This window comes from Hyalella azteca, unplaced genomic scaffold (assembly GCF_000764305.2).
Source record: "Hyalella azteca isolate HAZT.00-mixed unplaced genomic scaffold, Hazt_2.0.2 contig8491, whole genome shotgun sequence".
Lineage (NCBI taxonomy): Eukaryota > Metazoa > Arthropoda > Malacostraca > Amphipoda > Hyalellidae > Hyalella > Hyalella azteca.
Window position 1 is genome coordinate 111,888 of NW_025938582.1, and position 15,434 is coordinate 127,321.

The following is a 15,434-nucleotide window of genomic DNA, read 5'->3' on the forward strand; positions in this document are numbered from 1 at the left end:
GAATGCACTGAAAATTTAACTCGTAATAATGGAGTAGACGAGATCATGTAAAATAAATATATACAGGCGAGACCTGAGGAAACAATGTACGTTAGTTGAATGCACTGAAAACTTAACTCGTAAGATATATATTTGTTTATTACTGTTGCACTTGAATAAATATTCAGATTGGCTCGAAGTATCATGAATCACGATATCTAAATAAGATTCTAGGCAAAATACTCAATACAGATCAAGGTTGACCGGAGCATTTGAGGATTTAGATTAACTTAGAAAAACATCGCTCAATTCAATAAAAAACTTTAACCGGAATTTAATACCACTAATCACATATAAGATTAATGCATGACATTCATTATTTCAACTTTATCTGATTTACTCAATCTCAATCTCAACCAGAATATATAACTCACGGATTATACACGAGGTTGTATGATGACCTATCCTATAACTGCTAGTAAAGGATGGCGCTTCTATGGGACTATTTAATGAGACTATAAATCTTTAGTATGAGTCAGCATCATGAGGCCGTGGCTGAACTGATTTTAGTTACTCCTGTCCCTACACTGAGTCGACATGAAAACGATAAAATTTTTATCAATCTACTTTTAAACTTCAAACGAATACACTTTTACATGATATACGCGAAACAGTTCTTAGTTTCGCACTCTGATAATCTACTCATTCAGTGAATTTATAAATTTAAAACAACACACTAGAAAGTACTCGGTACAACTTAGTTGTAGACGGCAGAAGTGAGATACCGTAGGAATAGTTTTAGGCTGTGAACCATATAACAATGTTACCAGAGGGCTCTAGATAAAGTTTGCGCTACGCAATAGAAAGATCGTTAGTTACATATTAATAATTGCCAATATCAGAGCTTAAAACTATTATAAAACTATCGGATATAATATTTATTAATTCTGGCCGTGGTTAACTGGCTTATATTGTTGGTTATGTTGTCTTTTAAATACTGTGTTCGTGGTTGACATTTAGACGAGGTTCTCCGGTTTGTACAAATTATTTGTCCCAGTTATTTGTACCAGTCCACATAAATTTTTGACCATAAAATTAGCATTTGACAATAAATATACCCTAATTATAACAGTCAGAAGATCTAAGAAAATTTTGGTTACTTTCATAGCTCAACAAACCATAGTTCGTTAACAAGTTTCAATTCATTTCTCAAAAGCAATACTTGAAGAAAATAGCTACAGATTTTGCGAGTATGTCTATGAATACGGTCTGAAGAAAACGATTTGTTAAAGAAAACAAAATTTATTCAATTCCTGGACTATAATATATTCAAATTGAATTCTAATTATTTCCCCTCTTTCACAAGCTGTAATTTAAATGGACAAATGAACAACCTGAGTTGAGCAATCCAAAAAATATACATGTCACCACAAGCTTTTCTATTATACCGTACTACCTTGGCTAGAATATGCACATCGGACCTGTACCTATCAATTCCGAATAGACGTATCTATGTGACCAAAACTCTCAAAACTTGAAATGAAGATTTCGTAAAAAAATTAATAAGGCCCCCTTCGATTACTTCTTTATAGTGAATTTTCAAAGCCAATGCCTTTTCATCAATTGTTGACGTAGCTGCTTAGGTACTAATCGGAGAAGATGAGATCGTGACTGCGTTTCAACTGAAATTCGAAAATTTGTTATTAAATGATCATATTTTAAGGTTATATAATATGCATAAATCACTGAATTTTTCAAAAACTTGGTCCCTCGGTTTACGAATTAACAAGAAACTAAAAAGCAAAGAAAATGACAGAAAGAGAAATGTTCCTGAGGCCACCTATACTAACAGTTGTCTGAAATATAAATACTTACGCAACGAAATTTTGAAAACTTTTAATAGGGGAATTGTTTAAATTTTTAACTGAAAAAAATGATATAAAATCATTATTCACGAACATAAGAATACTTTTCGAATCAGTTAAAACATAGCAGTTTAAAAATGCCTATTACTTATATTGAAAAGTCTGTTCAAAGAATGTTCAGTATTTAGATAGGTGTAAACGAGTTAATGACTATAATTACAGAATAATCCAATTACTTACGAAATTTTCTGCCGAGAGACGAGTTTTTAGTTGAGGGCTTGCTTCCATTGATAAAACAATAGTCGACTATTTTACACGTTATATAAGGCATCAACGAACTATATAGATTGACTATAAATCATTTTTGATTTTGTTTAAACTTGCCCGAACGCACTACTTTCATTCACTCTTAAGTAATTTATTGTAAATTTCAATTTAAAATAATATACGATTATTATTATTATTATTATTATTCCACGAAGAGATTGTCGTGGCGTCTCGTTCAGATCGAACTTCGGGGGCACATTACAAGTGGCTAAAAAAGACACGAGAGGATAAAAACAGATGACGTCTATGCTAAAACAGAGGACATATGCCAAGACTGACGACGTCTATGCTAGAACAAACAACACCTATGCTAAACCAGTAATATCCATGATAGATTAGATGACAGCTAGGTCTAAGATTCAAAGGCTCCACGGAAAAGTTCTGTTTTTAGGCGTCGACGAAACAACGGCAGCGAAGAAGCAGATGTCACCGATGCTGGCAGACCAATACCGATAATACCGATGTTGGGTCATGAAGGAACTGCTTGCCTTCAGTCCGGAAAAAGGTTTTATTGCTTTTAAGTGCATCAAATTATTACTCGGATCTTAGTCCAGTATTGGGCACCTCCAACGACCTCGTGTTCTCGACACGCGTATGGTCCAAATATCCGATAATTTAATAGAATTTATCTCTCGAAATCGATACCAACTCCTTGGAAACACACCGCACGTCCACTCCACCGCTCGTTTGGATCCAGCTCATTTTTTCCAGGCTGTCTTGGATTTAAGCTTTTTGGTGGACCTGAGATTATCCGTAAAGCGTCTGCTTTGCATACTGAGGCCATTGCTTCCCGACCATTGCGTTAGACTTATTTTCCCCGGGAATTCTGGTGAAGGCCTCGCTGCTTCTAACGATCGATTTATTCTATCTTACACTGCGGTCCCAATCTGTGTCCGAGCTCTCCTCTCATACAGGTCTCCATGTTCAGTAAAGCTATCACTTTTTTCTTGAATTTACCTCAACAATTAAAGAAGTTAACTCGGCTCAAACTGTTCTTTTAATCCTAAATAACTTAGATATACCAAAATATAAACCTATCATGGCTTCCGCCTCATCTGCTGAAGAAAAATTAGATTTTTTCACCCGTTAATGAAGCTTGTGAAAGAAACGATCATTCTGTGACTACTAATCTGGCTGTATATTTTTTTTTGTTAGCTGGATTTCTTTCTGAAAGTTTGTTATAACCTAATGCAAGTCACGCAGTGGATTTTCCACGAAACAAGTGCTTGTTTTTTTTATGGATGGTTCTATACTATCATTTGTTACAAAAATCTCATCTCTGTTAACAACAAGTTAACCATATCTTGATATAAAGTTCTCTATTTGGAAACTAATGCTTATATTACTGTCCTGCATTGTCACTTCGTCGAGATAATCAGTACCTATAAGAACAAGCATATTAACATATCTTGAAAGAATTTTCTAAGTTTGTTCACAATAAAACCTCAACAAATATGCTTGTGAATCGATAACATAGACGTATGAAGAATGTGAATTGTACGATAGGGAAGAATATATGTCATTAACTAGCATGATTGAATTCATATATTAACATTTCCAGCCTATGACGGTCACAAGCCTGAGTGTGATTGCTATGCACAGAAGCGCATGCTTCCTGGAAACATAAGGGCGGAGGCGCTACAGCTAGGCCTTCATATATATCCTCCCTTGTTATTAAATTAAGACTCTTCGCCGTCTGTGTAGAGGTCACTCAAGGCTCGAACTGCTCATCATCATCTAAGAGCTTTATATTCTTTAGAAGTGAAGTGTGATTTATGAAGATACCGAATGCGATGGGTCGTTCCGTTTGCACCTGAGAGGTAAGGTATCCGTTTTCTATGTGGGAGTAGAGGTATCATTCCGTCTAAATCCTAGAATTAGGGTATGATTGCTGCTGTTAATTACGGACAATTGAAGCATTCTTCGGTTGTTAGCGAAAGAAATCAACGTCTCTGGTGTTGCCTAAAGGTAAAGTATAACTTCTTGTATCATCGAATCATGATGAGCTAAGCGTTTGAATTTCCGTGAAAAGAAGAGCATGTTACGTAGTAATATTTATTATGCCCACTTGTGCTGTGAGCGATGAAGCATTCTTCGGTTGTTACCGAAAGGTATCATCGTCTCTGGTGTTGCCTAAAGGTAAAGTATAACTTATTATATCATCGAATGATGAACTAAGCGTTTGAATTTCCGTGAAAGGAAGAGAATGTGACGCAGTAATGTTAATTATGCCCACTTGTGCTGTGAGCGATGAATTGCGATGCTAATTTCAATCCTGGAGCGCCGCGGTGTGCATTAGAGGCGGCGTATTGTGTGCTCCTTACATTTACTGATGACAATTTCCCTCGCTACATCTCAGCTGCTCTGCTCATGCTTTGCAAATGAGATTGAAAATCCGTTTGATTGACTGAAATTGGTTAGAATTCATTTCAAACTGAATTAAAAGAATTAACTACCGATAGATGACCATAGTGTACTGCTTCTCCACCACGAGCAATTTATTCGTTTAATTTCAAGTATTATGTAAGATAACTATTACTATAGATAACATATACACAACTAATGAAGTCATGTGCTGTGTAGTGTGTACAACGGCACACAATATGACTTCTCCCCCTCCATCTTGAAACTCTTCCCCCCTCCACCATCATCCCCTCAGTGTCAGTGTATGCATGTGTAGCTCAGTATGACCATGTTTCTCAAATCTAGAAACTTTCAAATTGTTAAATAATTATTGACAATTAATTGAATCTTTGAAGTAGTAACAAATCGCAGTTTTAGCGCATTTTCTCATTTATGGAAAAAATGCACTATTGTGCTCGCCATGTCCGTCCGTCCGTCCGTCTGTCAGTCTGTCTGTCCGTCCGTGACTTCACGTTTTCGTCGACGAGAAAATGCGCTCTCTGTCACTCACTGCAGTGAGTACTGAGTTACATTTTTTATTTCATTTGTCATTTCATAATAATAATTTTGTTTACTCTTCATACATCACAATTATCATCCCTGTTTTTTATTTCACCGTGATTAATTTGATTCACGAATAATCAGTGCAATGAACTACTATGCAACTAATAATAGTGACGCTAGTATCATGTCTTAATAAATGCCAATGAATAATTAAGTTTATTTCTATAATAACATTTAGTTTGCAGTGAAGAAAATACAAGACGTGTAACAGACTAACAACCAAAGATTGTAATTAATATGTCGGCCCTTTAAAGTCACCAGCCCCGAGAAAACACCTGTAAGGAGGAAAAAGGAACTGAAGAAGATAAGAGGGGAAGACGTCACTCTTCGACCGCGAAGATTTAAGAACAATAGGGCATGTTTTCCACTTCCAATGTACGACAACGAAACGACATTTTTTAGCTTTAATCTACGGAAGTTTCACATAATTTCTTGGATAAATAACTAATATCTGCCACATAAATTCTGGTTCCACGCTCCGACACTCCGTGTCTCATCTGCTACCGCCCTCTATATACGCTCTGATAATCTGTATCTTGTCTCATCTATTATCACTCTCTGATGATTTTCAGCATGATCACGCATTTCATGAAACTTACAACTCAAGACACCAATCCATCCGAGCCTATCTTACTTTTTTTCTACATTGCTCACACACTGAAGCTCAGGGTGCTATCCTTCCTTATCCTTTGTCTGGAATATGTGTGTTTTGTCTGATTTTTCTACTCGAATTCGCACCTCAACAAAGTATGTCCAAGCGCTGCTTGCTAGCTTAATAGCAGAGGTGGGCAGTTGCGCGCTACATGTAGCGGCCGCTACATTTTCAGTAGCGGTAGTGTTAGCGGCGCTACATTTAACCAATTGTAGCGGTAGCGGTAGCGGTAGCGCCCGCTACATTTAGAGCATGTAGCGGTAGCGCTGCCCAGGGGCCATACTTTCAAAAGAAGTTAAGAGGTCGTCAGTTCATCAGCCAATCATTGACGGCCTTTAAAGCCAAATCCACCAATCATAGACAAGAAAATAGAGCGTAAGTACTTTCGTTCACTTAGCGAGTTTTGAAAGTATGGCACCAGCTCTGCTTATAAGCACCGTTCTTCCAGCTGCACCGGCCAGCAGTGGCTGTTCGTAATCTCCGGGCGCACGTATACAAGGCTGCTCTGTCGGCCGGGATCAAATTGCCCCTTTTTTATGGATCAATTCTGGCATTAGAGACTTGCTTGCGACCCCTGCTCCCTTCGCTTCACAATGTTTCGCAAGACCGTGGAGAATCTAACTTCGTCGTCCATTGTTGTGCATACAAGCGCCTGGAATTGCGTGGGGATTTGATGTAACACACGAACCTTATTTTAAATTAGTTATTTTCTGCATTATTTTATTTGTTGCTACTCCAGGCTGCTAGAATTTGCATGCGTCAACAACTTTATCCCAGTTTTGTGGATTTACTGTGAATCTGGCGTAGTTCATGCCCACCTTATATAAAGGCTTGTATATCAAGTGCGTCGTCGAAATTTCTTTATTATAAATTAAAGCTCTTTCTTACTTGTACTTCAATATTCACTCCAGTCTTAGCAATGCATTTTCAACTGATATAAGCGAGCAATTTAATTGTTGTTTTGCCTCATTTTCATATTTTTTATTTGAAAACTCGCGCAATATTTCTCTGACTTGACGAATGACGTTCTCCGATTTTTCTCCACTAAGTATTGTAGTTCAATCGCAATTAGAATGAACGGCAATTTTACTCCTTGACTTTCATACGAATCGCGATATTTTCTTACGTTATTCGTGGCTGAACTAAGAGAGAAAATAGATTCAATCATGATAAGTTGATCGGACACTTCTGGAGACTGTGTCTCGCTTGTTACATCCTGAGGCTCAAATATTATGAGAAATATTTTGTTTATTGCCGTCGATTTGAAAATTTTGAACTATTTTTTTCCGACTAGGAACCTAAATACATCTTGAGAATTTACGTCCGCCAACTATGCATTGCGATCTGTGCTGATTAAGAACACTTGTTGTGTGTTTTATTGGGCCCGAGTCTCTGCCCGAGTGAACTCATTCATGGGTTGTAGCCTAATTGACGGTTTTGGTCGCAAAATTCTCACTGTATTTCCCAGTCTGGAGAAAACGAGACTTCGGCCGCGATTCCGAGTCTGTCTCGGTGTCGACCCTCGGCAGGTAAACTGTCAAATTTGAGGGAAAATTGAGGGCAGCGAGTCCGAAATGCCGTTGTTTGTTGCGCTGTGGAAGCTGACGGTGGAAGGGCGTTGAGCTGCGGTTGGGTGGTCAATGTTGGTTTTGGAGACACACCCGCTTAGGTCAGAGGTGAAAATTATTATTTTTTTTCATTTTCTTTGACGTTTAAAGGTCGCAACTGATTGTGCAAGCAGATTAAATGATGACGTCGATAAAAGCTCACATTGCGACAATCCTCTGATATACATGCATGCCAGAAGCATCGCAATGAGAATAACGTATTGAGAACGCCGGGCAAAAAAGGGGTTTGGCTGGGAGGGAGCCGCTCCAGATGTGTGTGAGAGGGAGCCGCTCCAGAACGCGAGGGAAAGTGTATGGTTTGACTGCGGGAAAAGAGGGCAGGCGGTGAGGGAAGTGAGGGGAAAGTGTGGCCGGGTCGGCCGGGGTCCCCAGCGCAGTCTGTGCGCAGTTTTGGTCCCGAGAAGTTGTGTTCCCTCGCGCTCCGGTCCCCTTCAGCTGCCGCCGCCAAGCCCTGGGTCATGTTAGTGATTATTGCCGCGCTGGGTATAACATATTTCACCTTCGCGGCTCATTGTGCTTGATTAATTGTGTTGCCGGCCTACATTGATAACGGCTTACGCAGTCAAATTTCGCTTAGGTTTTTTATACTCAAGTGTTTTATCTGCGATGTATAAATTGCACGTTATAATGATTCACCTCTCTTTCAGTTATATTTTATCAATGATCTTACGAGTATTGTGGTTAAAAACATCGTTTGTGTTTATTACTAATCTATCTCGGCCTCAGTTTCATGATCAAGTGCTGCTAAATCTTATAGATTCTACCACACTTTTTTAGTCGTTGGCCACCGCACGTTCTCGAAAGGTCGACAATTTTCTGGCTTGAGGGACCAGCCCTAATGCTGACTGGGACTGGCTGACCAGTCCTAATGCTGACTGGGACTGGCTGACCAGTCCTAATGCTGACTGGGTCTGGCTCACTAGCCCTAATGCTGACTGGGACTGGCTGACCAGTCCTAATGCTGACTGGGACTGGCTGATCAGCCCTAATGCTGACTGGATCTGGCTGATCAGCCCTAATGCTGACTGGGTCTGGCTGATCAGCCCTAATGCTGATTGGGTCTGGCTGATCAGCCCTAATGCTGACTGGGTCTGGCTGATCAGCCCTAATGCTGACTGAGTCTGGCTGATCAGCCCTAATGCTGACTGAGTCTGGCTGATCAGCCCTAATGCTGACTGGGTCTGGCTGACCAGCGCTAATGCTGACTGGATCTTCTCGAATGTCAACGCTTCGCCTGGCGCTGCCGATAACGTGCAGGATTTACCTGAAAGCTCAGGCCTTCAGTTCCTCTTTCCACCATCTCTTCAGTTCAGGGATTGTTGAAGTTCTGTGTGACTGAACAAACTGGCGCCGAATCACACTTATCAACATATAAAGACGATGTGGCCTGTGCAAATTTAAAAACATATAAAGACGATGCCAACATATAAAGACGATGTGGCCTAGGTTGTTGGCATCTCACCCAAAACATGACATTTCTGCTATATAATAGGAAGTTCTGTGTGACTGAACGGACTGACGCCGAATTTCACGGAGAGAAAGAACATTGTCAATAATTAAGAATTTCTAGTATTGCAGTGCTAGAACGAGATCATCTGGCTTTCAATGTTGTTGGCTTCTTTTAATCACTAACAAATTAAGCTATTGAAGAGTTAATTTTTAAAAGCTAAGATGATCCGCATTTTATTTTATTAAATCTGTTATTCGTGCTCATCTTCCCTTTCGCTGGCATAGAAATATGAATAAGCTCGTATTCTTTTTATAAATTGAATAAAGCATTCAATTATAAAATATTTGTGCTTATATGAATCGTCAACAATTTGGCATTTTGAAGGAGTAAATCACAGTTAGAGAATATATTAAATCAGTCACTACGCTTGAAAATAGTAAATAATACAAATTCTAACATTGAAATGTTTAGGGTAACAATGGAACCTCAATTTAAACCAATTAGTCACGTTATTTAATTTGATTGACTAGATATTGCAACTTCCATCTTTTAAACTAATGCGGAAAGAGCGTCAACTTCATTTTCCGAGTCAAAAATGTCATTGAAATGCTCATATTTCAATTCTAGGGGTTGGTAGTTGCTTATGCTATGTACAGAGCAATGGTCAGATAATAGGTGATTTGCAGAGGCAGGATAACGTAGCCTCAAACTGACTTTGGGGGCCGATGGATTTTTTTTTTTGGGGGAGGGGGGTTTAAAGTGATACCATGTATGGTATCGTGCCCGCTAAAGGGGTAATCATGTAAAAAAACAGCTGCTTGTTTACCGCAGTCACAGCATAGCATATGGTTGGCAGTTGCAATAGAAAGTGCCTTCAATGATGTCTGTTATGTAATTTACAAAACGAAAATATAGTAAAAAAACAAGGGTATCGATGGTAAATTTCTTTTCTATTAGTTTTTTCTTTCTGCTTCAGTTTTTCGATGTCGACCAACTCTTGACAACCAAAACATAGCTTATAAGATTATATCAAGAAGCGATTCGTGATGGTAAATTTCTAGTTTATTCTATTCTATCTTTATTTATTATAAAACATTCTAAATTATCCACTTACCTCAATTGTAGCTTCACATTCTCTCTGGTTGGTCGATTATAAAATTCAATTATAAGTTGCATTTTGCAATTGAAAATTTACGTTATATTTTACGTTATTTTCAATAACAATGAATATTCCGTGTGAGTGAGTTGTTTACACAAGCAAGACTCGGAGGACTGCGGCAAAAGCTAATTTGTAGTCGCATGTGTACGGACGCACCTGTACTGGAGGGCGGTCTGCTTTAGTGGTGCTGCTCGTCGCTCTTCAGTCGTTTGCTTCAGCAATAAAATGCTTCGTGCTGCTCATGTTGTGCTGCTTGGCCCTCACAGTTACGTGCACGTATCTTCTTTCAGATATCCTGCTGCGCGGCATATAGGGTTGCTGCAGAGTCGTTAATATGCCAACTATTTTGCGCCAATATATCTAGGCAATATAATAAAAAATAAAATGGTTGAAATAAAAAACTTAACATGTCTCCTCAGTTCTTGTGGCACTGGACTGCAGTAGAAACGCGGAACCTGACTGAATAGAAATGTAGGAGACATAAATCAAGGCCCATTATGTTTCTTATTTTAATCGCAGTTTGTCACCTACATAATAGAAAACGGTGTGCCTCGTGAGTGATAACTCTACGGAAATCCCTTTTAATATTTAATTTACTCATATACTAGTCAATTATTCATTACCTAGCAAATAAATTGTATTCAAAATCAAATCAACAGCTATTTTGAGGTCACTTGTACCTCGTGAAAATGAATGTTGTGAAACTTGTGTACCTCGTGAAAATGAATGTCGTGAAAATGAATGTTGTTCCTTAGGAATCAATCAGGTTTATGTTTCCACTTGACATCGTTTGCCAATGAAATCCTTCGTCACCTTAGACGTTCAGAACTTATTGGAATGCCGCAGATTAACGGAATGTGGGCTTCGTGTTAATTGATTTATCGAGTTATGGAGTAACGAGCGCATGTTCGGCATTGTGGCTGGAATTGCTTGAGACTGTGCAGCTCTGTTTGATAGCCTCAGCTCCTCTAGACTGATGAACTTTGTTGGAAATTCATGCACTTACGTGCATGCACTTACGTGCATGCACTTATAAAAGTTCTTGGCAGTGCATTTTTTCGTTAAATTTTAAAAGCATTTTGGGTCATTTATGCTGTTTTAAACTTCAGAATCCTTTACTATCACCTGCCCCTTCATCATGTAGCTCGACATTAAAACATCCTTAATTTTCCAGTTAACTCAATTGTAGCCTCATATTCTCTTTGGTTGGTCGATTATAAAATTCAATTATGAGTTGCATTTTTTTCAATTGGAAAATTTAAGTTATATTTTAAGTTATTTTCAGCAACCATGCTTATAAAGCACTGAGAGTTATATTAAGTTGAAGCATCGCAAATTATTGAGCCTATAGTAAGCTTTTTTTAAGAATGTTTTTCTGCCTTAGCGTTTGTTTCTTTTTATTTACTGATAAATTGTTATGCGCTACCGCTGATTAGACGGCGCCTGCACAGAAACCTATTTTTATTTGAATTTTATTCTTTTCACGCGCCTTGAAGCTTATGCTTTGGCCAATCAAAGCTCAGCATTCTATGATGCTTTGACCAATCAGCGCTCTGCGTTAGTTCTTTTTGTACCGTCAACGCTCTTTCTTTCATATTAGCTTAAAATTTGTGGTTTTGCTCCGCTATGGTTAATTGGTTGTCGTTCAATTAATTGTATCAGTCTTCTTGTGTCACTGCATAAAGTGAATCGTTGCCATAAACGATCTCAATTAACGAGAGGTCGCCTTCGTCTACTAAAGTCGAGAAAAATACGTCCAGCATTTCAATGGAACCAATCATGTGAAAAAACGACATCTTGTTATGCAATGTTTTTGTGATATTGTCAGTTTGTTCAATTCTTAATCCAATTAATCTTCTTCTTCTTAGTTAAAGTCTAGTTAGAGAGTCGTGTTTTGCTAGAGTCTAGTTTTGCTTCTACCTTTACAATTCTTTGTGTACATATTTTTAACATTGTTTTTCTTCAACTCTAGTTTAAGGTTCGTGGTTGATCAATTATTAGCCCGCTTCGACGCTCAATATTCTTCATCGATTTTTATTATTTGAACATAATTTAATTGCGTTACCACGGCATACTTCGCTGTGCCACTCCAAAGTTTCATCTCATTCATGAATGTAGCCTTCCTGTCTTCTGTCAGCTCGAGTATTGCATCTTCTGTGCAGTATTAAATAGGTTTACTACATAAACTGCTGCCATCGTGACCCAAAGTTTGTTGAATTTTTTAGTGAAATTAGTGGCTGTTCTCTTCGCTCCAGCTAAACTTACTCGAGAGGAGAGAGCTAATTGCTTTAGTTCTGCTCGCTCACCAAGTTAGTCTTGCATTACCCGATATTTCGATGCATCTTCTTAGAGACGGCAGCGCGCCATCCTATGTTAGGTTGTGAAGTGCAATTTACGTGTAAACAGCAATGCAATTTGCAGGTCTTAATTATATCCTTGAATTTGCGTCAAGAGGGGTCTGATTTATTAGTTATCTGATTTATTCAGACCTTGTGCTATTCAAACTCTCAGCATTCACTCTTTAGTTAAAGACAAATTTACGCTTGATAAATTTTCCTGACTCTCTTTTGAAGTTCCGATTGAATCACAGAATATAGAACTCTTTCAAAACTGTTCGCGCGCTTGATTTAGAAAGCTGAAGTAACATATCCGTTTTCTCCGGCTGTTGATGCCATCTTCCCGTGTGCGTATAACTCATGGATGCACATTTACTTTCTAGTCTATGTCTTATTAGCTGGTAATCATGCCGAGTTTGTTTAGTCCATGTGACGTGAGGTTTAAGACCTGTGAAGTGCCGAGTCAATGTTGTGATGAATGAAGTCCTCGGTAAACACGTGCCAAAGGATGCCAGTAAATCGCGTTGTGGGGACTTGTAGCACTAACCTCATCAGTGCGGAGGACCCCAACCTGTGAGCGCGGTTCCTATCAAATCCTAGTCGGTAAACACGTGCCAAAGGATGCCAGTAAATCGCGTAGTGGGGACTTGTAGCACTAACCTCATCAGTGCGGAGGACCCCAACCTGTGAGCGCGGTTCCTATCAAATCCTAGTCGGTAAACACGTGCCAAAGGATGCCAGTTAATCGCGTAGTGGGGACTTGCAGCACTAACCCCATCATCGCGTAGGACACAACCTGTGAGCGCGGTTCCTACCAAGTCCTAGGGAACCTCATGAGCGCCGGTGACCTGATCATGCGGCGATGGAGTCAGGGCAGGAAGGAAGGCAGCCTCTTCAGAAAGTGAGTGGTCCCTGTCTTTAGCATTGATGATCTAAATTATGTCCCTAACATTATGACATTATGTAGATTAGCCCTCTTTCTCCTCAAGATTGAAAGCACGAATAGTTTCCCTCAATATTATATAGTTTCATATTTAAGTACGTTTTCATTCCATTATCGTTCTTTGATTTTTATTCTCTCTCGAATTTTAATTTTCTTATCTGTGCTCTTTATTATTGCTGAGAAGTTTAAACAAGACAGTTGATAAATAGCTGTACCACACGGATATTGAATTTAGTGATAAAATTAGGTGGCAAGTGCAGGCAACCGGAGTGCGCAGAGCTTGGCCCCTGCAGGACAAATGACGTTAACAGAAAGATCCACCCCTTGGTTTTGCTGGCGCTGTTACTTTGCTCCTATCCTAAAGCTCTGCTTTTGAGCCTTGTTGAGGGAGGCACGGATGTTCTCCGAGATTCACTCCACTGAATTTCGCGGTGTTTTATGAAGGCCGTCCCAAGTTACTCTCTTCTTTTTTCCTGCCGATTTTGTCTCCTGGTCTGCTGCCGGGCTTTCTGGCCAAAAAGAATGAACAGGATTCGGATCTATAGTCCGTTTTGCTGCTACGTGAGTTCTGGTTGTACTGACGAAGAAATGTACTGACTAAGAAATGTACCGATACTGATGATGTAGGATTTACTGATGCTGTGTTGGATCTACCGATGCTGTGTAGGATGTACAGATGCTGTGTAGGATGTACCGATGCTGTGGAGGATGTACCGATGCTGTGTAGGATGTACCGATGCTGTGTAGGATGTACCGATGCTGTGTAGGATATACCTTGGACCGGCTTCTAGTACAGAGTGAAACCACTCAATCTTTGTGTTTGTTATTTAATTATTCGATAATTACTGTTTTCTTTGCAAATGAACTGAAGGATTGTAGCTCTATCAGAGGTAAAAAAAATAAGGAGTGGGCAATGGTCGAATCTTTTTCTTGACACAGCCATGCAACTACTATGAATATGAATTGATTTCGTATTGTGTAACTTCCTCTGAAAATTTTATCTTTATTGATTCTGACGTCTTATTATAACCGAACTTGTCAATCCACAATACTCTTCTCTTCGTCCACAACCTTGTCAAACTCGAACTTCGAAATAACGATAGAACTCGTCAGTTAAGTTGACAAGTCTCACCATGTGAAGTTTTAACACGCTTTCTAATTTCAAAGATGACTACAACAGAAATATTGCTTTATCGCCCACGTGTCTAGTGATTATCGGGACTGCTCAAATTTCGTTGCTTCCTCATTTTTCTGGTTGATTTTTGTTTCAACGGTGCCGCTGTGCCAGATAATTAAAAATATTCGCGTTTTTAGTATGTTCAAAAGTTAATGTTGAAGGCTCATATTTTGAGCGCGGTAGAAGTACAGAGACCATACTTTCAAAACTCACTGAGTGAACGTAAGTACTTACGCTCTATTTTCTTGTCTATGATTGGTGGATTTTGCTTGAAAGGCCGTCAATGATTGGCTGATGAACTTATGATCTCTTAACTTTTTTGAAAGTATAGGCTCAGGTTGCTTAGGAAATGAAATGCTTTTAGTTGCATGGCACCTAAGACACTCTTGAAAACTTAATATTTCGCCTGTATTGTTGTTTTGTAGTTTGAATCCATGTTTTCAATTTTATTGAGAATGATTCGTGAGTTTCCAGTCATCTCAGATTCTTATCTCTATGTATTCTTTCAGCCCACTATACCAATTCAGATTCTTCATCAGATAACTTCTAATAAATTTGAATCAGAAAGAGCGTTCAGCTTTTTTAGACGCGTTAGGTCTACACGTAAATGCAGGAGGCATCAATGTCATTGAAGTCTTTGTATAGCTGCTGTGATGTACTGCGTGGCTCTTCTTTCGTTAGAAGCGTTCGTACAAAATATTATTTTGTAATAATGTAAATAATAAATAATATATAAATATATATTATTATAAATAATATATATTTATATGAATAAATATATAAATAATGTAAAAATAATAATGTACCGTAATTATTTCGTTAGAAATATTCATTTTAATGCCAGGAGCCGACGTAGCGCGTATATGTGAGCGGCGGTAAGTCGACAGAAGCCAAACAAAATTTAGCAATTTTCTGCACATTTGAATACGGAGAATGCGGGCGGGTCCGTGA

At 38.8% G+C, this 15,434-nt stretch overlaps 1 protein-coding gene across 1 annotated transcript in view; it reads left to right on the forward strand.

Annotated features, from left to right (window-relative positions):
- Positions 1 to 8,537, forward strand: part of LOC125178276 (vitellogenin-1-like) — an 87,609-nt gene extending 79,072 nt beyond the window's left edge. The window contains exon 4 of the mRNA XM_047881655.1: positions 8,252 to 8,537. Within this exon, the coding sequence (XP_047737611.1) occupies positions 8,252 to 8,537 (286 nt within the window). The remainder of the gene's footprint in view (positions 1 to 8,251) is intronic.
- Positions 8,538 to 15,434: the final 6,897 nt, after the last annotated feature.